Source organism: Odontesthes bonariensis, chromosome 4 (genome assembly GCF_027942865.1).
Source record: "Odontesthes bonariensis isolate fOdoBon6 chromosome 4, fOdoBon6.hap1, whole genome shotgun sequence".
NCBI classification, from domain to species: Eukaryota; Metazoa; Chordata; class Actinopteri; order Atheriniformes; family Atherinopsidae; genus Odontesthes; species Odontesthes bonariensis.
This window is the reverse complement of record NC_134509.1, coordinates 30,273,091-30,298,882: the sequence shown is the minus strand read 5'-3', so window position 1 is coordinate 30,298,882 and position 25,792 is coordinate 30,273,091. Positions and strand designations below refer to the sequence as shown.

Below are 25,792 nucleotides of genomic sequence, written 5' to 3'. Positions count from 1 at the left end.
TGTGTATAGTGGATATTATTTAAAATTAAGCTGCCAAAGACACCATGCAACTGTTTTCACAGCCTCAATACTAACTCATTACTAGAATGAGTGAGGTGAACTTATTCTGGGTGTAAAGATATTAAGGCTGCAGGCCTAAACATTGATTCTGTTCCTTGCTTTAAGTTTCTCTTGTGTGTACAAACCACTGATCTGTGCAGCTCTTTTAGTACTTTGGGTCTTTTGTTCAGTCTTTATTTTAGAGACCTCTGTAATCCTGTTTGTTCGTAACTTTTATCAAAGTTTACTTTCAAGTTGTAATTACTTCTAAGAGGAAATACAAGCAACAACCACCTCTTTTGCCTGTAAGTTTCTATTTAACTACACACCTTTTGCACATTTGTTGATGCTGCTCAAGATTTTCATTATCTTTTGATTCGCTTCCTTTCAAAACCATTAACAACTGCAGGATGACTAATTTTAAAGCCCAAATCACTCTGGCCCTTTAAAACAAGTCATTCATGTATGAAAAGACTTTGCTTTACCTGAAAGGACTCAGTCAGGCATTTTTCAAGGCCAGTTAGCAGAGAACAGCAGCGTCTGGAGAAAAATTCTAAGAATGAGTTTCACATAAACACACACACACACACACGCACACACACACACACACACACACACACACACACACACACACACACACACATATACATCCAGAATCATGAGATGACTGAGCATCCCACTCCATCGAAAACCCATCTGTGTTCCCCTCAGCTAGAATCGATTACTTTTCTCAACAAGAAATGAGAGCACTTTCCAATAATTGCCTTCACAGTTGGCTCTTTTCAGTGCTCATATTAAGCAATTTCCTTAAAATTATGGATCATATTTGGTGATCCGTAATCACTGAAAATACGATTTATATTAAAGTTGTGTTTTTCTAACACAAAATCTCTGTTTAAACTTTTAATGTTATAAATTCGTGACCAATTCGCTTTATTGGAAGATGTGTGAGACACTTGGAATCATTTCTAACCCATTGTTTAACCAACACAATGGATGTAGCCTACAAATGCCAACCATCGAGTGTAAAATAATGAAGACAGCTGCACTGATGTATTGCTTTCAAATGACTTGACTCATGTGTCAAAGAAAGAAGAACTGATTGGATGAACTGCTTCAGGAAAAGTTCACCTACCTCTGTGTGGACATAGTATTTACACCTACAACAAATGACTATCTGCTGTACCTGACTTTGGAAGAATATTTACATTAACCATACCCACCTCACAGGCCACAATAACAGTGGCACATAATCTTTAAGACTATGAAATCATTCAGAGATTAATAACTTGTGCTTAAAAACTGCACAAATACTATTTTCTCATCTGTGCACATTATTCATCATTTCTTTAGTGATTCAACTCCTAAATAATTAATCATCATAATGTTTTCACTTTAAAGGTGGGGTAGGGGATCTTTTTCTGGAACATCTTTTTACATATTGCTTGAAATACTCTTCACACCCCCATTGCAACCAATTAATTAAAAGTTTTGACACAAATATGAAAAGTTTTAGTGGCCTCTAGAATGTACAATCTAGGAAAAACACTATCCAATCATACTGAAGGGACCGTTAACAATGATTGGATTCTGATGCCGTCTATCAAACTGCAATCTGCTCCCCCCCCCCCCTTCCCCCTGTGCGCGTACCCTGGTCCGTGAACAAATTACGCGTCCAGAAGCTTAGCAGGAAGCCAAACTAGAGCCAGCTTGGCTAGCACCTAGCATTATTAAACGTATAGTTATCATATAGTAAATACTAAATACGGCAACGATCGATGCTTGCTGTCAGAACAGCGCTCGTGCACCTTCGTGCTCGTGCGCCTTCATGTACTCTAGAGGCGTGGCTTCGGGGGTAAAGTGAAGAAAAGGGTTGGGACTTTTTACCTGTGTATTTTCAAAATGCAGCTTCGCTCGACTCAAAATCCAGGATCTCCTACCCTACCTTAAATTGTACTCTTTATGCTCTTTTTACAAATGTGAAGCAACATGTCATCCTTAAAGGTGGTTTTATTAGAGATTTTTTCTTTTTGTTGATTATTTTAATTTGGTACTATAAGTCATGGATCTTAGGTTAACAGATACTAGTTTTTGACCTTTTATAAGAATGTTAACTTCCCGCCATCAACTCCAAATCCACTGCTACTTAAGACATGAGGGATAAATGGGGATAAGATGATAATGATTAATGTCTACACAACACCTTTAACTCTGACTCTCCTATACATCATAAAGAAGTTGGCCATTTGGCTCATTCTCGTTACATCGGCAGGGTTTTTCCCCTTGTGTAATTTGTGCGGACCACAATTAACATCCTTTTGACTGCCCTAAAGTGCCTGTTACCTGAGCAGTGTGCCAATTATGTGTGGTGTGAGCCAATTATCAGCAGCCAAAACACATATGGATTTTCTTTAGACGTTTCTTGTACAATTACTGAGCCACATTTTTGAAAGTGAGCATTGATAAAACGTTTTTGAATCCTAGCATTTTATTCATGAACTCTTGATAACAACCCAAAAAAAAAGAAGACTATTTGCCATTTAAACATAATCTGATCAGCACCAGGAGCTGGGTTCAAATTCTTATCCTATAATCGATCAATACCAAATAGAAATATGTGTCTTGGATCTTGAGAACTTGTTGAAATATATAATTAAAGGTGGGCTTTTTATAACCTATTACAGTATTTAGGGCTGCATGGTTTGGTGTGGTGGTTAGCAATGTCTTCACACAAGGCCCCTGGTTTAAATCTCAGTTGGAGCCTTTGTGTGAGGTGTTTTTATTTTCCCTGTGCATGTTTTTTACTTTGCCTCCCTGCCACAGTCCAAAAACATGTTAGGCATGATACATGTAAGGCTGAATGGTGGATCTATATTGACCACAGAAGTGTTAGCTTGCATGGTTGTTAATCTCATTTGTCTCTGTGTTGGCTTTCCAACAGCGTTCCAGGAATCAATCTTGCCTCAAACTATCCACTTGTGGCCAATCATGTGTCGGGTCCTATAATGGCAGCTACAGGCCAGTTTTGGATTTGACAGCAGTCAGCAGTGGCAGCTCCAAACAGGGTTACCGTTGATGCTTGCTGCAGCATGTAGTCATGTCAGCACCTAAAAAGTTTTTTCAATTTACATTTATTTATTCAAAACCAATTGATTTTATCCAAAGTGAAGAACACATTGGGGAGAATGTGTGGTATCTTCCCCAAAGGCTGGTCAACGTGTGGACTGTGGAGGGGGGAATCAAACAAAAAACCTTTCCAGTTGGTGGACGACCACTCAATATCCCGAGAGTACTTCCAAAGCCACCTACAAAATGTGTCTTTATAAGAAACCCCATGGTGTGTCATGTTGTTATAATGCTGCATTAAACAGCAACATATTAAACAAACTGAGGACATAATTTATCCGTTGTTCGTCATTGCCCTTGATATAAAACCCCATGGTATACCTACCTTTTAGACCACTCCCATGCAGCTTGTGTCTGATGGTAGTGATAGTTTAGCCTTTCAGATATGTGAAATAATGAAAACTTCACAGTTTATTGAGAGTGGCTTTTGTCAAGTCCAACAATGGGCTGTAAGGCCTCTTGGTAGTTTTGTCTAAGAGCCTTGGTTCCTTTGTCTTTGCAAGGTACCTTCGAATGAAATCACCTATAGAACTGATGAATGAAACCATTGTCATATCCTCATTTCCTGCCTGTATTCATGAAAAAAGGGGGAAAAAAACCCTCAGGAAATTGCTCTTGTGAACTTTTGTGAACTGTAGAATATTTGGAAGGAATTGATTTTTTTTTTTTTTTTTTTTTTTTCCCAAAGAGGGTGTTGGAGTGGGTCTGAGCCATGCTGTCTTGTAGGGATAAAGCGATTGTGTTGATCTGGAAAGTACCAATTGGAAAACCCTCATTAAGCCCTCATTCGCTGTATAATTAAACCTGTCTACACATTGAGGGAATTATTTGATTTTACACTGACAAATAACTTCAGTTACCCCAGAAAACATGATTAAAACACCAGAACTCAGTTGCTCGCTGTGCTCTGAGGCAGCCAAGGTGCTGTCATAGATTGTAGCTCACATCCCTTAAATCTAATTTTCTTTCAGCATTTAAGCAAATATCTGACTAATCAACACTTAAGATGACTTTGTGAGACTTGTCTTTATTTTTTAAGTATCATTGTTGAACTTCAAAGCCCCCATTTCCAGTACCCTTTAATGGTAATACCGATTATTCTTTCCTTTATCAAAAACTGACAACCCTAAATCATTGCTGTCAGTGTGATACAGATGATGTATTCTATCCTTGTCAACCGTCTTAATCCATGCCATGTCTCTGTTGACCAAAGTTGGCTTGCTGGATAAGATGTAAATACATATGGAATGCAATCATTTGCAAATCTCAAATATTCACAATTGAAAAAGCATTGAATGTTGAAAATGATATATTTTTCTATTTCATGAAACATATTAGCTCATTTAGGCAGCAACACAAAAAGTTGGGAAAGGGTCAACAACTGTGCTGGTAAAAATAAATGTTACTTAAAAAAAAAAATGGTTGAATTAACATGTTGCAACTAGAAACAGTTGATTGATGTGAGTAAAATGTTTCTTATACCACAATTTTTTTTGCACAAAAAAAGTCTCAAGTGCAAATTTTTTTAATGAAAAAATACACTTTTCTGCATTTTGAATGTTTGTGTTCCTTTTCTTTTTAATTTTGCTATTACAATCCCCTCTATTTTAATGCAGCAGTCAAAATTTGTGTTACAAGAAAACACAGATGGAAATGCCACTGTTATTTATGAGCGGAAGCTTTTTGCTGCTGAAGAACATTAAGTACTAGAAAGTCGAGGAAACTAGCACCTCATACAGAAGGTCAAACATCAGCAACAGAAACAAAACAGTGGATTGGTATATGTACTGCTCACTGTAACATCCTGTGGTCCTTTGGTCATTAAAGTGTGAACTGGGGGAACCCTGTCCTATCAGCTTCTTAGTATTAGATTTTTTTTATGGAGGTTCTATGGAACTGAAATTTATGACCTCTGGTTTGTGGGTTGGCAGTGATGTGAGTTATGGGTCATGGTGTGATGCTGGTTATGAACTGCACTGACTAATGGCTCCTCCGAGGCATAAGGCAGTAGACGGGGTCGAACTGAAGTGATGTGATATCATGGGCAGGGGGTCTGTATTGATTTGCCATCATTAAACTGCATTTGTGTTAGCAACCAAACTCTTTCTTTACTTTTTTATGCATTACACAAGCTCATTAAGGTATATATTGTCTTGATATGGTTTCTTTATGTTTTAATTATTTCTTTTTCTATTTTTGAAATCTTTATATATGGGAAAACTAGATTGTTGCCATAGTGCTGCAGTTACTCAAATCAAGTCAAATTTATTTGTATAGCACATTTCATGTACAAAACAATTTAAAGTGCTTTACATAAAATAAAAGCATTGCAGCAGGGAGTGTAAGAAGCATTAAAAATACATAAAAGAATATAAAGAGAAACAAATAAAATCATTTAAATGAATTTAAAAACAAGCAACATTCCAGATAAATTAAAAGATATTGTGCAGATTTCATGCATAGACACATGAGAAAATAAATGTTTTTAACCTGGATTTAAAAATGTCTACATTTGGTGAAAGTTTAATCTCCACTAGCAGTTTGTTCCACTTGTTTGCAGCATAACAGCTAAATGCTGCTTCTCCATGTTTAGTCTGGACTCTGGACTGGACCAGCTGACCTGAGTCCTTGGATCTAAGAGCTCTGCTGGGTTTATATTCTCTGAACATATCACAGATGTATTTTGGGCCTAAACCATTCTGGGATTTGTAAACCATCAGCAGGCTTTTAAAATCTATTTTGTGACTGACTGGAAGCCAGAGTAAAGATTTTAAAACTAGTGTGACTTGTTCAGATCTCTTAGTCCGGGTTAAAACTCTAGCAGCAGCGTTCTGGATGAGCTGCAGATGTTTAATGCTCTTTTTGGGAAGTCCAGTTAAAAGAGCATTACAGTAATCGGGTCTACTGGAAATGAATGCATGGATGAGTCTTTTTGGGAGAGGAAACCTTTAATTCTGTTGATGTTTTTGAGGTGGTAAAAAGCTGCCTTGGTGACAGCTTTGATGTGGCTGCTGAAAGTCAGATCTGAGTCTATCAACACTCCGAGGTTACGAACTTGGTCAATGATTGTAAGGTCCCGAGTCTCAAGATATTTACCAACGCTGACCCTCTTCTCTTTACTACCAAACAGAATTATCTCAGTTTTGTCTTCATTTAATTGTAGAAAATTCTCTCTCATCCAGGTGTTTATTTCCTCCAGACACTGACACAGTACGCTTGCTGGGCTGCAGTCGTCCGGTGACAGAGACACATAAAGTTGTGTATCGTCTGCATAACTGTGATAATTGATGTTAATGTTCTGCAATATTTGACCCAAAGGGAGCATATACAAGTTAAACAGAAGAGGTCCAAGAATTGACCCCTGGGGGACTCCACAATTCACAGCCACTCCCTCAGATTCATAGCTGCCAATTGTAACAAAATAACTCCGGCCTTCTAAGTAAGACCTGAACCAGTTAAGGACCGCTCCAGAAACGGTGTCTCTTGCTTTAGAAATTAGGGATGTAAAGCTTGATTCTTTCAGCAAAATCAATTATTGTGAAAGAATTATAAAATTTAGTAAGAAACCAACATTTTTGCACACTTATTGAATTTGTGAACATGTCGGCTGACCTTATAGGTTAGGTCATTTGAGATACTGGAAATCTTATAGCCTGGTGGCTTGCTCAGATCAGTCAGATATATTGTGTGTTGCTGCAGAATGTTCTGGTTTCTCTGATTCACTATAACACCTCCCTCTTCATGATTCAAGGTGAGAATCACACGTGAGGATACCATCTGTTCACCGTCCCTGCCTCCAGTAAAGAAACGGCTGGAAATCAATTTTAGAATTATTAAACCTGGGTATGATTTCACCGTGGTCAGTGCCCATCACTGATATTTCTTTACCCAACCAGCTCTCTTTTTCTTATCTGGTTTTTATCAGTAATTTGTTTTTCTCAGCAACCACAGAGGTTGGATTCATTCAGTTTCTGCAAAAAATAGATTTTTGTAATGTCTGCTTCTTGAATTCTGGGAAACATTGATTTGGGCTCCCATGTGAAGGGACAATACTTGATAATTTCACAGAAAGTCTTCCACTTCACTTACCTCACTGGGTAATCCTCACAAGAGACATTTTTGTGGTTTATGCAAATACCCATGAAGAAACTTTCAGAATTCTTCAGATTTTCCAGGTTGACATTTTTGTGTTATAATGGTATGTTTTCATTTCACTTTGTGTGGTGTGTTTTGCCATAAAAGAGATTACAACATTAGTTGAATACATTTATTTGAGGGTATGGTAGCACTACCTCTGTACAATAGAAATGGCGGTCACAAATCCATGTAGACTGTAAGTAATTGCACTTCATAGAACTGTTTAAGATCTTCCATTGTGCAAAGTTGCTAATCAAGGCAATTAGAAGCTTCTCTGTGTGATGTAAAAATAAAAATTCGGTGTAAACTTTTTTCTTCATTCTTGAATGAGTTGGTCTATCCTTTTGACTTGCTTATTCCTAAGAACTGTACTGTTTTGTACGGCTGGACAGAAAGGGCATGTCCTCAGAGCAACATTTCAAACTACTTTGTTATCCCTGCCAAGTCTCCAAAGGCAATTAAATGATTAGATTTATTCAGCCATACTAGTTGGATATTCACATGAAATGAGACATAATACTGTTGACTATACTGTTGCAGCATACTTTTGATAGCCTGTGCACAAAACTTAAAAACATATTTAACAAGCAGACTGACATAGCAAGTATTAGTAGATGTGGCTGCTGATCAGGTACCAGAGGGAAAAAAAAAAGCATCCTGTGTTTTGAGTTATTTAAACCTTAAATATTTTATGAGCAAATTTGAATGTGAGACTCACAAACTAATCTGTGGACATTATCATTCAGAGAAGAATCTCTTCTTTTGTGTGTCAGGATTTATGCTCAATTATGTGTCACAGAAACTTGATTCATCAAAAAAAAAATTTGTGGAAGTAGCTTTTTGATGGGAAGCGTTGGTTATAGCTCTACAGGTTTAGTCTGATTTAGTGTTGGTTTGGATGCAGTGTTAACTAGTCATTACCACAGTTGCAGCCAGGATGGAAGATTATGTAACAGCTTTTTTTTTTTTGTTTTGAAAAAAGGGAGCTGTGTGTGGTTTTTTTAGTAACTAACTAGTAATTTAACACACAGCGCAACACATTTTTAACTAAAGTTAAATGTAAAAAGGTCAGGGTTTCCTTATTAAATTCAGGTACTGCAGAAACTGTAACTGATACCGAAAATCAAGCGAAGTCTTTTAAAATGCACCACATCACTGATGCAGTTCACATCACTAATGGCGACTGCTCTGGGATAGTGGAAATGTAGACTACTGAAAACTGCCAATTCAGATGCTTTTATCTCTATGCAACAAGCACTGGCCATGAACACATTAAGTCTTGACAAGCAGGGGTGGAGGCGCTCTTTCAAGAAAAGACATGAACAGAAATAACACTTTTTTTAGACACATTTATTCTCAGCCTGTAAAAGTAAATAGAGTTTTTGTTTTTTATGACGGCCAGTCTGCTCCTCAGCCTTTGTCGTCTTGGTGTTAGCTGGCTTCTAAGAACCAGTAACAGACGATGTCCTCCACATTGACTCAGCTGCTTATACCGGCTGCATAGTATGGTGTACTCAGTGACCTGGCACTTTGCTTAAAAGAATGACTCTGTTCTCTGACAGTGTGTGGGCACATGAATTCAAGTGTGAAGGCCGAAATGTGTATTCAGTTAGTACATGCGTGTTAGTAAAATAGTGTCAGTCTGTGGATCTGTTTGTCTTCTTTTGAGTGTGCTTCATGTGCATGTATGTGTGGATTGTGTGTTGTTTGCCTTAGCTTCTGTCATGTTAGTGAGGAGGTGACACGGCACGGTACAATGGGATCAGCCAGGACAGGCCATTTGAAGACAAGAAAGGGAGCCCAGATATCAGACTGTTTTTTTTTCAATCCCTCATTGTGTTATCAGATGAGCAATTCTTTTTTCTGTTTGTGGATCAACTAATCCTGGATTTTAACCATGTCACTCTTTCTCTTCTTTTTGTTGTCTGTCTGTCCCCAACTGTCTATGTATGTCTTTCTCTCTGAATCTCTCCCCATCTGTCTACCTCTCATTTTCTTCCCCTGCAGTTTGCTGTTTTGTGGTTCACAAACGGTGCCATGAATTTGTCACGTTCTCCTGCCCAGGCGCAGATAAGGGACCTGACACAGACGTAAGTAACCAAATCCCAGCTCTTCCCTATCGTGTGTGTGTGTGTGTGGTTCACAAAGGAGGTACCTTTCTTGTCATTAGACTAAAGCACATACAGAGTGACACCAGTACGTATGCAGTTTTATCAACCAGACCTTTTTTCAAAACACACAGGGGCTCTTTTAACAGCTGAGGAGCTGCCGTGTATCCTTATCATGTTATAAAGTAGCGCGTTGAGAAATAGAGGAAATGTAAAGCTTACTTGTCCTCTGACAAGCATCACTTTTAAATTGCATACAGCTGGAAAGTGCATATTAATCCATTGTCAGTTTCAGCGGTCTCTGGATGCTTTGTTACGATAAGATGATTCCTTTTTGCGTTTAAATTGCTCACATCAATGGAAAGGAAATTACATTCATAATATAATGCACCATCTCTACTGTCAGACCCTATCAGTGTTGTTTTTTAAGCCCATTCAGCATGTTGAATCAGTGTCGGACTGGCTGTTCAGCGTGGCTGAAGAATCCATAATTCTACACACTTAGTGCTGTTTTTCCTTATCTCTTTAAAGGTGATAGAGAATGGTTGAATGGGGCATTAATCCTTGTTCTGTGATGTGATATGTAGCCCAAAAAAAATTGGTTGGGTCTGTAATGGCTCAGAACCTCCCTAAAAGGCTCTCTGAAACAGCTGTTACTATGCTGGGTTTAGAATGCGTCGTTTGCCCTTATTGGCGTCGTTTCAGAGCTTATCGGGCAACCTCATTATGAAATGCAGGTAGGTGTTGGCGCTATTCGGTTGCCGTTGCTTGATTGGCTGCCCTTGCGCTCACTGAAAACAGAGCTATAGAGTAATACACTGACTGAAAAGAAAGCTCATCAGAATCAGAATTCGTTTTATTGCCATTGTTAGTGAACAGTGTTCACTAACTAGGAATTTGCTGCGGCGTAAGGTGCAAACATGTAACATAGGATATAATAATAAAAAATAAAGAATAAAAATATATAAATATAAAATGTACAAGGTGTGTACAACAATACACAGTATCCAATACAGGTGCTGGTCAACGAATTAGAATAATTTGAAATAGTGCAATCAATAAATTCTTTGAATGCATTTTTCGTGCAGAAAGCAAATCAGGTGTTCACCGCACCTGTCCTACTCATTAGACTAATCACAGAACTCGTTACCTGTAAAAAATTTGCTCAGCTGATCTTTCCAAAAGGCCCATTTAGGCCATTTAACTGTGACACTGTTGTTTTATTGAATTAGAATAATGGAGAAACCGTTTCATTGAATTAGAATAAATGCTCGAATGTTTGTTTTCTGTGAAGAGTGTTCACTGTGCAGTATAAAGTCAGGGTTGAGTAGAATTTCTAAGTTGTAAAATCAATCATGGGTAAGCAGCGCGACCTCTCAACCGGAATAGTGGCTCAAATTCAAGCCCTTCGCCAACAAGGCTTGACCCAAACTAAAATTGCTGAGCAGCTCGGCATCAGCCAGTCTTCCGTCTGCAAAGCTCTCAAGAAAAACTGCAGCAAGCGCACCAACTGTTCCGGCGTCCGAAAAACTTCTGCTCGCGACAACAAGCAGCTGAGAAAGATCGCAGTCAGCAACCGGTTCAAGTCCACTTCCGAGCTCACCGACTTGTGGAACAAGCAGACCGGCGCTGACGTCTCCAGATCAACCACTTACCGTCGTCTGCGCGAACTCGGCTTCAAATCTCGCGTTCCAGCAGTAAAACCGATGCTGAACAAGAAACAAATGGTGAAACGGCTGAAGTGGGCCAAAGAACACGGCGAGTGGACTGCTGAAGACTGGCAGAAAGTGGTCTTCAGTGACGAATCACGCTTCTGCATCTCCTTCGGTGACCAAGGTCCTCGTGTCTGGCGTCGTGGTGGCGAAACCTACAACCACGAGTGCGTGAAAAGATCCGTCAAGTTTCCCCAGAGCGTTATGGTCTGGGGATGCATGTCCGCTCGAGGTGTAGGGAAACTCTGCTTCCTCAAGAAGACTGTCAATGCTGCCGTATATCAAGATGTTCTGGAAACGTTCCTGATTCCGACTGTTGAGGAACAGTTCGGCGAAGAAGACTTCATATTTCAACAGGATCTTGCACCGGCTCATGCGGCAAAGTCGACCAAAGATTGGTTCACTAAAAAACAGCTTGAAGTTTTGGCATGGCCGGCCAACTCGCCTGACCTCAATGTCATTGAAAACTTTTGGGCCATCGTCAAGCGGAAAATTGGCGACAGAAAGCCTACTACGCTGGACCAACTGAAGCAGAACATCGCCACTGCTTGGGAAGCTGTGAGTGCGGAAACTTGCGACAAGCTGGTCAAATCGATGCCGCGGAGACTTCAGGCAGTCATACAAGCCAAGGGGGCAGCCACAAAATACTGAGAAAGTGATGATTCTAATTATAATAAAAATTATTCTAATTCAATGAAACAGTTTCTCCATTATTCTAATTCAATAAAACAACAGTGTCACAGTTAAATGGCCTAAATGGGCCTTTTGGAAAGATCAGCTGAGCAAATTTTTTTACAGGTAACGAGTTCTGTGATTAGTCTAACGAGTAGGACAGGTGCGGTGAACACCTGATTTGCTTTCTGCACGAAAAATGCATTCAAAGAATTTATTGATTGCACTATTTCAAATTATTCTAATTCGTTGACCAGCACCTGTATACAGAGCAACAACAGTGCAGCTTCATTAGTGCAATTTTAATGATGGTAAAGTGACCACTCCCTCAAAGTTATCACCATAGCCATATCCTTAAAATAAGAGTGACAGTGGGGTGATATCTACTTTGTTTGGATTCTTTATCTACATGGTCTATCAGTTTCCCTTGTTGGTTACTGTACATAGACTACTGTCCCCCCTGCGAAAGAGTTATGTACTCTTGCGCAGACGAAGATTGCATGTCCAAACTGGCAGGTGGACGTTTTTTTTTTTTGGTGTTTCCGTGTGCCATTTGTGTCCCCAGATACTTGTGATGTGAGGAGACCCAGCACAGAGTCTTTTTGTCACCTCTGGTTTTTTACATCCGTTTGTTGTATGAGAAGCCTTAGTGTCATAAGAAGGAAGGCTATTCAAGGGTTGAATCTAACAGGCTCATGAGCAGGTGGCTAATTAGATTAATTCATTGTCAGTGTTCCTGTCCAGTCATTGGGCACCACCTTTAATACGAGTGATTGAATTGTTTCAATGAGTCACCATACACACAGAGATAAACGTAACCTAAATTGTACATAATGACATCTCTCAATGTCATTACGTTTCCTTTAAACAAACGTCTAAACGTCACAGGTTGTGACTTCACGACACGCTGACAGTGACCTTTATTCTCAAAGGGCTTGTAAATGTTAATGTTATCCTATTAAATCTGATTTCTCCAGCGTGAGTGATTTTAAAGAGAAGCTTACTGGAACATAACTGTGTCATAAATGGTGACCTGATGTGTTCAAGAGACAGATAGGAAATGCAGAAGCTGAGGTTTTAAACAGCACACCTGTCTTACACACGGCATTAACAACTGTCTCCATGAATCATAGATGAGAAAAAATGATGACTTGCTGAGTTAGAATGAATTTAGCCTGTTGATATTATTTGATCAATTGAAACAGTTCTCATAATGACATATTTTGTAAATTAGTTTTCTGCGGGATAAGCAGAATCATAGATGTCTTAAAAAGGAACCTTACCCTTCAAAACACATCTCCATTACAATTCAATCTGAAAATAGTTTGAGATTCTTCATAATTGTAGGCTCTTTTATGACACTATGAAAGGGCTTTCCTGTTTCCTCTTAGGTTTCTAGTACCAACTTATGTGCCGTCAACATTTGCTTGCATGCTGGCAAAGTGTGAAACTCCATTTACATACCTGCTTTCTTGCTGGGCATTCATAGCCTCTTGGCTTTACAGCAGCACAGCCTGGCCTCTGTAACTGGAGATATGTCAGTGTGTCTTTCAAGATCACCAACCCAGTCTCTTTAAATAGAGCGCTCCATGGATGACATGGAAGCCGGACCAGGATAAAATAGTCTGAGCGAGGGGGTTCTTGATTCACGAAGGAACATCAAGTTCATTGTTAGCAGGACAGCTGACTTTTAATGACCTCTTAGATCTGTGTTCCTCCCATCCAACATCCCTAAATTGTCTGTCCACTCTCCATCGCCAAACAGTGGACTGCAGCTTAGGTTGGGCAATATCAATTTGGCACATATTATTACAAGTTCCTCATAAATACTACTGTGGGTTTGAGAGGTGTCTGAACAAGTTACACATTTTCCAACATTTTTCTTCCACCTATAAAATTACTGCAAAAATGTATAAGAAAAAGATTTCTCAGTATATTTGCCCATGGCACAGTATGTAGATAAGTTGCATTCAGTTGGATTTTAATAAGATTTTTTGGCTTTGTCTTCCCTATGTTATGAAATAAAAAAAGACAACCTTTAAGATATAATTGATTTAGAAACAAGTATCAGATGCACAGAACTCTGTGTTGTAACTAACATCCAAGTCAATTGTAGTTTATTGCTGGACTATCAAACCGTAGCTTTTGATGCTTTGATTATATTTATGTTATTTCTGTGTAGATACATACAACAGCAGCTAACAAGACAGGACAGAAAGCTATACAAAGGAATCCAATCCAAGAACAACAAAAACAAAAAAAACTTCACATAAAGCACCAGATAGTCACTTACTCTGGTCTTTTTGTTCATGCAGACACTTTGCATCGTTTCATGACTCTGCATTCTATAATTTTATCATTCTAACATAAAGGATAACAAATCACTGTCCTTTAAAAATGCACATTATTTTATCCACTACTAAAATATTTGGTTCTTCCTTTTGATATAGATATCTCTGCACTAACAGCTGCAGCGCTGTTGCCAGGGGCAACCACACATATTACATGGCTTGCTGCCTCCTGGGTTTGCAGTCCAGGAAGGCAATAACTCCCTTGGCCAGCAAATATCCTGAAGATCTGCTGTATCTAAGCTTCATGTATCTTATGACTCACGTCTGTGTTTTATAACTCCTACTGCAAGAAACTAAAAGTGTACAGTGGCCACAGGTCTTTCCACCAGCAGTTAACTTTTGTTTGACAGGACAAGATTACCATTAACACATTCTTCCTCACTGTAACAGCCACGGCATGTTGTTTTACAGACTAGGGAGGCTGCAGATGGGCTCATAATTACACAAGAGAATTCCTCTGTGTAGTCACTGAAGTGTTGTCAATGATGCAATCTGAGGTGTAGTTTGAGGATGTCGTCTTTAACCCATTTAGGCCTAAAACGCCTGGAAAAGAATGCCTGCAAAACCTATGGGCGATTTCAGAAAGACCCCCTAAAACCTGAAGTTTTTCTGGAAATTCAGCAGTTTTGTCAACGCCTACTAAATGATTGATTTCTCAGCCTCTGTAGCAGATGGAAACAAAATTAAAAAAGTATTTGAGAGCTTACACCTGTGGCTTTTTTTGGAAATTGAGTTTATTTACATACACCTTCATGAAAATAGAAAATGTAAAAAGTAAAGTGCAGGAACAGCGCTATTTTCAATTAGAAAACGGTAATAAAATAAAATAAAATTTAATTTTATATTTAAATTATTTATTTATCTATTTATATATTTATTTTATCGCCAGTAATCTCTTCGTACTGGCAGCACAAGGAGCCCCATGCCCATACACATTCCAATAAACGTTTTCATCTCTGGCACAGTTACGTGTGACCACCTTGCCATCTTTGCTCGAGCTGGAGTCTGAAGTACCTGGTCACTGTATCTATTCGTCTCGGAAACGAGATGCGCCCAAAGCTCCTCAGTAAAAATATGATTAAATGCCTGCAACGGTGTGGCATCTGCAGGTAAACCGACTTTCACCCCTGGTGTGCGGTTGAAATCTCTCCGTCGATTACGGTGGTAATTGTCAGTCTTCCACTCACATTCAAACCCTTCAAAATCATCCTCAAACATATGTGCTAGCCATAAATCTGCATCAATTGGGTCAGCACGTTCTTCAGCATCACCAAAGCCAAGAAACTCCTCACAATCGCTACCGTCTTAAAAAGACGTGGACGCTTTCCTGGCCTTAAAGGTAGAATAACGCAACAGCGCCCCCGGCTTTAAAGGTAGAAATGCGGCAATGCTTTCCCGGCCTAAATGGGTTAAGTACCGAGATTAGCTTCATCCATCAGCAGGTGCCTGTTGGGTAAAAGGTTGGTAAGTCTTTTTAAACTACTAAAATACTACCTCAAGTTGTTTATATACTTAACATTTAGAGAGTAATTGTACCCGTGCTAGTTTCACTGAGTCAGATTAAAAGCCTTAGTTTAACAAAATGTTTTTGTTTGACTTTTGGGTGTAATGTTTACCTGCAGCTCAAGTAAGTTTAGTGCTTTACAGGACAAGATCGTCAATAATGCAGGAGTTCTTTGTTTCACCGAAGGGGCTCAGCAGATGAAACTGAGAGGTTTGATGTGACTGCGTTTGTGTGGCTGTTGCATCATTGATGTCCACTTAACCAGTGCAGCACATTTGACCCGGGGCAATCTGCAAGTCCGTTTGCACTGATTTCCTCTCTTCTTTCACACACGCATGCACACACAAACACACACACACACACACACACACACACACACACACACACGCACTGACACACATACTCTCAGACAATCACCCCGAGCCCCTCGGGCCTGTTCAGTGCACAGATAACTTTGACAGAGTAACACGGTTAAGCTGCAGCACAGTGGCCTCTCTGTCTCATTTGCTTGGAAACAGACAGACATGACCCAAGGGTGACATGGCAACCAGGCATAGCATAAACAAACTCACAGAAAATAAAAATAAAAATGTTCCGAACTATTCCTGTTATTTTCGCTTTTTACTAAAATGCGTAAATATGGGCTCAAAGCTCTCAGATTTAATTTGAGGTGATTTATTCATCAGTTAAGCAGGTGAGAGGTCTTTAGTTGATTCCAACTTTGGCATTTGCATTTTAAAACTGTTGATGTGAACCCACATTTTGTGGTCAAAGACGGCTGACAAAACATCAGAATAGAGGTAACACATTCTTTGGCGTTGTGAAGATTTCAGGCACTAACTGCAAAGAATTCTTGACAAAGTTGTGAAAGTTGGCATCGTATTTATTATGTCCAGTTGTTGAGTTTAAAAGAAGGTTCCACATCCACTCTACTGAAAAAATTCTTCTAATTTGCATGTAAATAACTTTAGTGCTGAGAGTCCCCTCCACCCCTCATGAATGGTGCTGTGTGCCAAAATTGAGTACACAGTAGCTGGCGCTCAGGGGGCTTTGGTGTAATTTCGGCCAGTCATGCACCTCTCAATTATTTTTATTTAATTTTTAAACCTGTCTAGAGCTGCGCTAGGAGTGCTTTTAAAAAAAAAAAAGAGCAGCAGAGAGGAGTGGTGTGAACAGGTGTCAGAAGGCACAACGATTGTAAATGTTAAGTTATCAAAAACTGCATAAAAGCCAAACGGAGAAGTTGAAACTGTGTAGTTACTTTGTGCATGCATATTGTACTTCCTGTAGGACTTCTTCTACTGCTTTCCTGTGGTGTTGAGGCACGATTTCCTCAGTAGTGAAACCTACTGTGTAGAAAAAAAACAAAAGGAATGGTATAAATGAAAGTGCTGTGCTGACATCATAGTTTGCTCACCTAACGACCAGTGCAACATGCACAATTGCAACATTTGTATTTTGTGAACTCGTCTGTTAAGTGCTTGAATGTAACAGACAATCCTTTCTAAGTTAAAAGCCTGCTGCAGGTTCACACTGATGCTCTCATATGGTGTTACCAAGCTGTTAATCTGAGAGGAATCTGTAATATTAATGAGTGCTGTAGGCAGCAGTGATCTAATATTTAAAAGGGCAAATCACACAGGAGACGCTGGTTTCGGCAGACTGAAGGTTTGTAACAAAAAAAAAAATATGTTCTGGTTTCGAGGCTTGGCGCACACACGGTCCCATTACAAGGACTCTGCTAGGGAATTGATAACAAGATTAAACTAGAGTGGTGCTAAATTACATCATCTGTGCCACAGGCATCTTGGATCGTCACAGGCAATGGAGCCTTTCATCTGTATTTTGTTATGTCTGTTTCCTTTCAGCAACGGCAGTATCTTTTCGACAGGCCTGTTGTGGCCCACAATTTGCCATTTTACCATTTAGCTAGCCAGTGATGCCAAAACAGAAATCCAGTGGAAATTCACTTAAACGCTTATTCTGAATAGTAGACAGGGTGCATTGGTGGTCCATACATAAGCGAAGAGAAGGGTGTGAGAAAAGGGAAGGAATTAAGCAACACTTACTGCTTCACTATCAACCCCCATCTGTTAACCAACCGATACAGTTCAGCACAGACAATGTTAAACCATTTTAGTTATATTACTATACAGGAGTACTACTCAAAGCAGCCCATTAGGATTATCGTTGAACTCGTGGTAACCTAAAACCTTTAAAAAAAATATATAAAAAATCTTGATTTTGTACACCACACCATCTTATGACAATATGCATGCATGTAATTGGAAGACAAAGTCTGTACAGTGAATTTGGCTATACTTACAAAGTTTGAGGTGTAATATAATTTTCACTCACAGCATTGCAGCGTTGAATATACATCAGTCAATAAATCAATTTCTCGCCTGTGTGTGTGAACTGAAACAAAGGAGAGTTGTTAAATTAACTGGCCAAGTAATGTAAACATGTAAAAGTATTGTCTCCGTAAATCTTGATTTCAGGTTATATGTTAAATCTGCTCCATAGCTCCTGACAGCACAGCCATGTGCCTCACACAGCAGTCTACTTTGAAGCTTGATATGCACTACTAGACTATACAATATGAGGACAAAGACAAGTTATAAAACAAAAACACAGTAGGTTCTAATATTATTTGAACTACTCATAATGCTAAAACTAACATCTGTATTCAACCTGTGTAGTTATAGGCTTTCCGTGTACAGACTCAAAAGGTCCAGTGGTTGACCATTTCCTCCAATATCTTTCCTGTTTTCTGTACTGCAGAGTTTTAGGGTTTTGCATGCAAAAACCTCTGGTTTCAATCAACCTTGCCTGAAGTACAGCTCTACTGATGTCAAGCAATTTCTAATTGGTTTGCAAGCTGGACCGGCTGTTCAGTCCAGCCTTGCTAGTTTGTCAGAATAGTTGGCCAGATGATATGTTTGCTTTTCCAGTTTGTGCGTGCAGGCCAATTAGCTTGGCCATCGCGCTGCACTGTATGGCTTATCAGGAAGGACACAAGGTTAAAAGCATTTTGTTTTGCTCCTAGAATTAGTGCTTCAGAGACTTATCTTATCTGAAATAATCTAAGTACATTTGTAAGGGATATATTAAGTCATGGAGGTAGGTTTTGTGTTGGCAGTGTAATTGCAAAGTGACAAAAACAACAAGGCAACAGTATAAATGCGCAGCAGCATAAGCTGTGCGTTGATGTAACGCAGAAGCATAAATCAAGCGTAAGCGTCAGCCTCCCACTCCTTACACAACTGAATACCAGTAACACATGTTTTTAGCACACACCCTTATGCAAGCATTGGCACAAATGCTGCTTCCAAGGAAACACTGTGTCAAAGAAGCTCTATCCTGCATTTTGGTGTGCTTGGTGCTCCCAGTTTACTCTGTGTGAGTGCTGACGAGTCCTACAGAGCCCTGCCAGGTTATACTGTTTTATGAAATGAGATTACTGTTGGCTCAAATATACATTCAAACACACATGTGCACATAAAATCGCTCTGATAAGTGCCAGATGGGATTATCTCATTGGCTTTTATTGGAGCTGGCACATTTGAGGAGACATATAATAGCTACTGATGTTCTTCCACAGGGAATAACAGGATACCCTGTGCTTATAAAGCGTGCCTAATAAAGTTTGGCCTCTTTCACCAAGCTGTATTTGTTGCCATAGATTCAAATCCCTACTGTATGAAGTCTGAAAATGCTGCTGTGATGTCACCCTTTACCTACAGTGCAGTGTGTTAAGCTTTTTTATGTGAGATCTGCGTCCAACACCAGTTGTATGGAGGTGTGCCACTATTGTCATTACTGAGAGACAGGAGACCAAACTGGAGAGGCACTGTAAGGACTGCCTAAGTGGATAAAATGAGAGGAAAAGGCTTGAGCTCATCTGATGGAACCAGTATTCAACATGCTCTATGGAGAGCACAAGTTAGCTAGCCTGGGTGCCAGCAGAACTTAGCCCCGCCCATAAATTTTTTGGTCGGGAAGTTCGGTCTGGCTCTGCTCAGTTGGGAAATCTCTATGCTCGACATCAAAACAGTCGACCCAATCAGATTGCCAGGGCGGGCTTTATACGATGATGGACAGATGATCAACAGGGACATTATCGACTACGTCACTAAAGAGCGCTTGGTTTGAATTCGTTTGAAACAAACATGGCTGCCGCTGGAGAGCTAGGGTGTGTAGATTCTGCCATCGAGTCTGTTCTACAGGATCTCCACATTGCATTCATTTTGAAAGACGAACAGAGGAACGCGATAAAGGCTTTTATCGATAGAAAAGATGTTTTTGCCGTCCTTCCTACAACAAGTGTGTGTCGCTTAATCTACGTCACATACTACGTTGCTCTAATTGGTTGTAGGTCTATCCAATTGAGCGAAGAGGCATTTTTTCTCCTGGTTCGGTTGAAACACGCCCCATACTCAAATCTCTATCGAGCGGTATCAGACTCACATTCTGACTAGAATCGTGAGTATGACGTAGTCAGGCTACAAGTTAGCACCATGACAGACAGAATTTAGAGTAGAGAAGACGGAAGAGCGGGAAATAGAAAGTTGACATCGTATTCTGTTAAGGTGTGTATGATGTGGTGTTCTGCTACAACCTATTTTGTTTGACAGTTTTAGCTGATAAATGCATTGGAGCTCTATCTATGAGAGGGTGATTTTGTATTGGCTCAGGATTTTTGTTTTCATAATTTCTATCCCCTTTTTGTTGGGAAAAATGTGTTATAATATGGGAAAAATACATAGCAGATCATGTGATAGAGAGGGAACACCCTCTTTCAACTCAAAGGTTTAATGTATTCAGAAAAGAAAAGAAAAGTCAACTGGTCCTTACCTGGTCTTAAGATTTTTTAAATGCAACCTCAGTGAACAACAACATGTGTTTTTTATGACACAAAAGCTAGACCAAGATACAGAGGCAGTTTGTGAAAAACTAGGTACAAGCCCATGATTCAGTAGCTTGTAAGATACCTTTTACTGGTTCTTTGCTATATCTTTCTTCTTTTCTTTTTCAGCCATTCTGTGGTAGATTAGCTGCTGCACTCGGGATCAGTGTCATGTCTTCCAAACAAATCATAGTTGTTCAGCGTTTTTCAAATTGTTCTGTCATGAACTTTAACGTTTAACAATCTAACTGAGGCCTGTAGAGTTTGAGAAGTAGCTTTTTTTTGCGGTTTCTTTGGGCATTTCTGAGGCATCCACTTATGGGCAGATTGGAAACAGCCTTAATCGATTTTGCACTAATTTCCACTGGTGTGTTTTGTGTTCTCCACAACTGGAGTGCAATTAAATTAACTGCAATTACATGTCACTGTTGAGGTGCCCTGTACAACATGCATGTGACAAATAAAGCTACAATAATTATGAATTGTGAATAATCTCTCTCATTGTGGAATCATTTGCTCCAGATTGTTTGAAAATTACATTTGAACTCTTCCAAGATTAATGGGCTTTTCTAAGATCATAGCTGATGTCTTTCTTCCTTAGCATTGTATTAACACACACCTGAATGCTCCAGACCAGCAAACTGCCAAAACTACTGCTTTTACAGAGGTGGTCACATTAATTAATTAAGTACACCAAGGACTTTTGCCTATTTTGCAGCGGATCCTTGTTCTAATAGGACAGAGTCTCATGAATTTAATGTCTTAAAATCAATTTCCTAAGAGAATGCAGGCTATTATACTCTATATAAATATGGATGGGGATACAGAGATATATTCAAGAGCTAATTTATAATTAAGATATCATCTATGTGCAGCATTACTTCAACTTTTGTTACACTGTCGGTCATAAAATGAGTTCCCATGCTCTTTGACAACCCAAAACCCAAATTGAGAACATGACTGGTTATTATTTTGTCTGGGAAGTGTTAACGGTAGAGAGTTGTACTTTAGATCTTAACTATAACTGTGTCCCTTGAGTTTTATTCATCACAGGCACTGCGTATAGCCAATATAAAAGTTGGATTACTGCTCTCTCACCACATGCATGCCTTTTAGATTTGCACATGAGTGTTAGCATGTGGGATTCAAAGTGTCTGCAATCCTGGTTGCTGTTGTCATAGGTCAAATGTGACTGTCAGTGTTTTTTGTTGTGTTGCTGTCCCCCAAATGCCTCCTTAGATAGCAGATACCTCTGGTAAGATACAATTCCTGCACTTAACCCTCTAATGTCAGTTTTGAGAAAAAAACTATTGAAAATGTGTCCTTTGTTGCATTTTTTTAAATCTGTGCCAATAACAATTGAATCATGCTTTTAAGCAAATTCTTAAAGACATCACTTAATAGTACAACAATTTAGAAAAGTCCTCGTTGCTGCAGGCTCAGGTTCTGTCCTGACCTGAGACTCTTTGCAGCATGTTTTCCCCTAATTTCTCTGCCCCCTTTTCTTTCCATCTGATGTCAAATAAAAGCCACTAGCTAGAAAAAAACAAAAACTATAAAGCATAACATATACTCAAGGGTGCTTGATGTATTAATCCTAAACTTAATTCAAATATTTATGTTGTCATGAACATCTTTAAAGCTCATCTGACCAAAATAAATAAATATAGCTGTGTACTGCAATATGTCAGTTGTTAAAATTATGCAGCTGTGTGACATTTAATATTTAAACTCCAGTTTAAAATGACTGCTCCCCTCCTCTAAATTAACGTCTCTTCTTGCCTCCTCACTTCAAATTTCTGATGGAAGGGGCTTACACTATAGACCCTCATGAAATAAGCCGCTTTCAAAGAGCTCTTTCATTCATAACAGTACATGCAATATTGTATGTCTTGAATAAGTTTCAGATATGTTGGCTAGTGCGGCCACAATAAGACCTTACAGACAGATGCAGCTAGGGTTAGCCAGAGGATGGTGCTTTCCTCCGCTGTTATGAAAATCAGTAGTTGATATCAGAAGGGAATTGATGAACTGGACTCTGCAGTCTTGGAGAACATCTCAGGCTGAAATTAGTCGCTCACGTCAACATTTGCCATCTGTTGTGGCTTCTATCACAGTCATCAAAACTACTCAGTGTAATTTGCCTTCCTAAGTGCCTAAAAGGATTCTCTCCACATGTTGATATGTAACAACATGACATACTCATTCACCAAGCAAATCTGTCTCTGGGATAGAAATAATGCACTTTAGTGTCTGCTGCTGTCAAAGTACGAGTTGGCTTTTTTTCTTTAAAATGAAACTGAAATGTATTAAAAATCTTACTTGATGAATCGGTTTTCAACAGGTTCTAGAAATTAACTGAGTCCGATACTTTGCTTGTTTTGATATGTTTTAAATTTGTTGAACTACTACGATAATGTGATATGAATTGTTGGGGTTAAAGAAAATGGAGACGACTAGATGGAGGACAATATTATGTCCCTCTTCATCACAGCCAGGTCTTCGCTTTGAGTACTAACAATTTAGATTGATGGTTGATGTGATGGATGAAAATACCTTGGGCTGCCTGCTGATGGTATTTATACTCTCAGAGGTCTTAATGAACAGATCTTGAATCTTTCTTGCTAATGGCCTGTGACGTGGCTGTCTGAAATGAGCTCCGATCAAGGCCTTAATGAGGGCGTTGCAAAAGGATATAAGCATTTATATGCTTACATGCATTACAGTTGGTGTTTGTGGGTCTGTGTATATTGGTAATGGTGTATGTTGATCTCCTGCTTCACTTCCTGGTGAAGCATTTCTAACTGTAGTACTATTCAACTTATGCATAAACCTCCATAAGTTTAACTAAACATCACCATGAAATAATCTGTTTTTGTCATCTGCTTCAGCTTTTTTAAATACCAGTGCTTGACAGTAAATTCAACTCCCTTTTCTTGCTCTCCTACACCCTCCCCCCCCAAAAAAACCCAAAACAACAACAACAAACAAAACTGTTTTTGACAGATAAACACATATTCACACAATAAAACCCCAGCTGTTTAAAACGGGTTGCACCACCCATTCCGACATGGCTTTCCATATAAGGAAATGTGCGTTACTCAACAGTTACTCTCTCTGTTCATGCATTTTACATGTTTTAAGACATGTGTACAGATGTGATACAATCTTTAAAAGCGTAATTAAATGTTCCAGACTCGCCCGATTTACATTAATACCTGTATTTTGATATTTGAAATTTCAGGAGATTTTGATAAGAATTTATTATAGTTGGTATGCGAGTTTGTTGAGTTCCTCTAAAAAAAATAAATAAAAGGCTTTAATAGGCTATTAAAGGAATTGACGGAATGGCGGGATCTTTATAAAGAATAAGACATACTGCCATTCCAACAATGTGAGGAAAAAAGTGTCAGAATGGCGGGACGTTTGATAGAAAATTAAGCGTCGCCATTCCGACAATTGAAGGCCCAAGTCGGACTGGTGGGATGTCGGAATGGCAGCATGTAACCGTTTAAAACAACTTATGGTAGCTACATTTGCTGTCTTTATTCATAACTGTTTTAGTTTACCATTTGAATAAATTACAGTTTTCAAACAGACAAGAAGTAGAAGTGTGGACATACATTTTGAACAAAGTTTTAGTGATTTAGGGAACATTATTATCATTGATCATGATTTTTTTTTTTTATTTGGGCAGAAGTTTGAATATTAAGATATAAGACCACATAATTGATTTTATGCCAATCATGTCTTAGAACAGAGTTTTTATATATACGGGTGCCTACCAATATGAAGATATGTGTATAGTGGATTTTTAAAGTAATTAATTTGTATTATTATCATTAATTTTAGAGTGTAGACATTGTTTATTGTTTAGTTTTTAATTTGGTAGCCAGAATAAATGACACCCAGCACATAAACGGAGATACATCATTTTAATTTCATATGGCTCTTTATTTCTTTCCTTGTAGCTTGAAGATTGGCACACGGTTGAGGTTATCCAAAGTTTATGTTTTTAAATCCTCATGTAACCTCAGGTTCCTCTGGTGAAATATTTCATCTACATCCTGGACAGGTCACCAGTACATACCAGGCTACTGTTGATGTTACTTTTAGAAATGTCGATTAGAAGGCATTCTGAATGTATAATTCATTCTCTTAATAAAATACTTTCTGACATTCGCGGAGTTGCATTTTACACTAATGTTTTGGAAAGATCGATCAACGAAATCCCTCAGCTGAAATACAAAGTATCCTCAGCTTTCCATTTGAGTACCAGGCTGAGAATATTCTTTCTTTCAAGTACCTGTTTTTTGTTGTTATGACGACTACCGCACATATCAAGTTGTTTTTTAAATTTTGGTTTTGTTTGTGCATGTGCTCAGAAATGAATGCTTAATCTACGCAAGATGCAATATGGAGGTGACTGGTGGAGGCATTCTCTTGAGCAGGGATGTCCACATCAGGTCCTCGAGGGCCACTGTGCTGCAGGTTTTAGATGTTTCCCTGTTTCTGCACACCTGATTCAGATCAATGCATCATTAGCAGGCTTGTGCAGAACTTAACAATCATTTGAAGAAATCCATTTCATCTGAATCAGGTGTGTTGAAGCAGGGAAACATCTAAAACCTGCAGGACAGCGGCCCTCGAGAACCGACTGTGGACGTCCACGCTCTAGAGTCACCAGATATCCAATTTCCTTGATTTAGGGGCCTCAAAGGCCCTTAAATTAGGCTGCACTGTTTCGGCAGTTTACAATAATTGGTTGATTTTACGCTTGACCAGTACCATTTGCAGAGTAAAAGCCACAGACACTTGCCAGTGAACAAGTAATGTTTAAGTGGCACCACTGGGTATACATTTGTTGACAACAACCTCGAGGTACCTGGTTTCATTCCTCAGTTTTTGCAGTATATATACAGCACTTTATTTTATGCTCAAGGTTTATTTATCTTCAGAAAATGTTTTCTAATGTGCTTTTATATTTTAGGGTGAGCAAAAATGAGATTGTTCAGGACCCACAACCTGGTGCATAAAAGATTTATACTTTAATTTCAGGCATTCCAGTCAGGCATAGTACTCAGGCAAATATGTGAGCAGTTACACCAATAACAGAGCAGGTTGCTTAAATTAGCCAAAGGTTACAAAGCAAATCTACTCTCAGCATTAGTAGTTGCTCATTTAGCAATTCAGAAGACATTGGAACAGACAATGCCTTGTTAAACTGTTTGATT

At 39.0% G+C, this 25,792-nt stretch overlaps 1 protein-coding gene across 3 annotated transcripts in view; it reads left to right on the top strand.

The window, feature by feature from the left end:
* prkcaa (protein kinase C, alpha, a) overlaps positions 1–25,792 on the top strand; it is a 153,434-nt gene that overhangs the window by 40,694 nt on the left and 86,948 nt on the right. For all 3 annotated transcript variants that reach the window (XM_075463887.1, XM_075463888.1, XM_075463889.1), the window contains exon 3: positions 9,310–9,392. In XM_075463887.1, the coding sequence (XP_075320002.1) occupies positions 9,310–9,392 (83 nt within the window). The remainder of the gene's footprint in view (positions 1–9,309; positions 9,393–25,792) is intronic.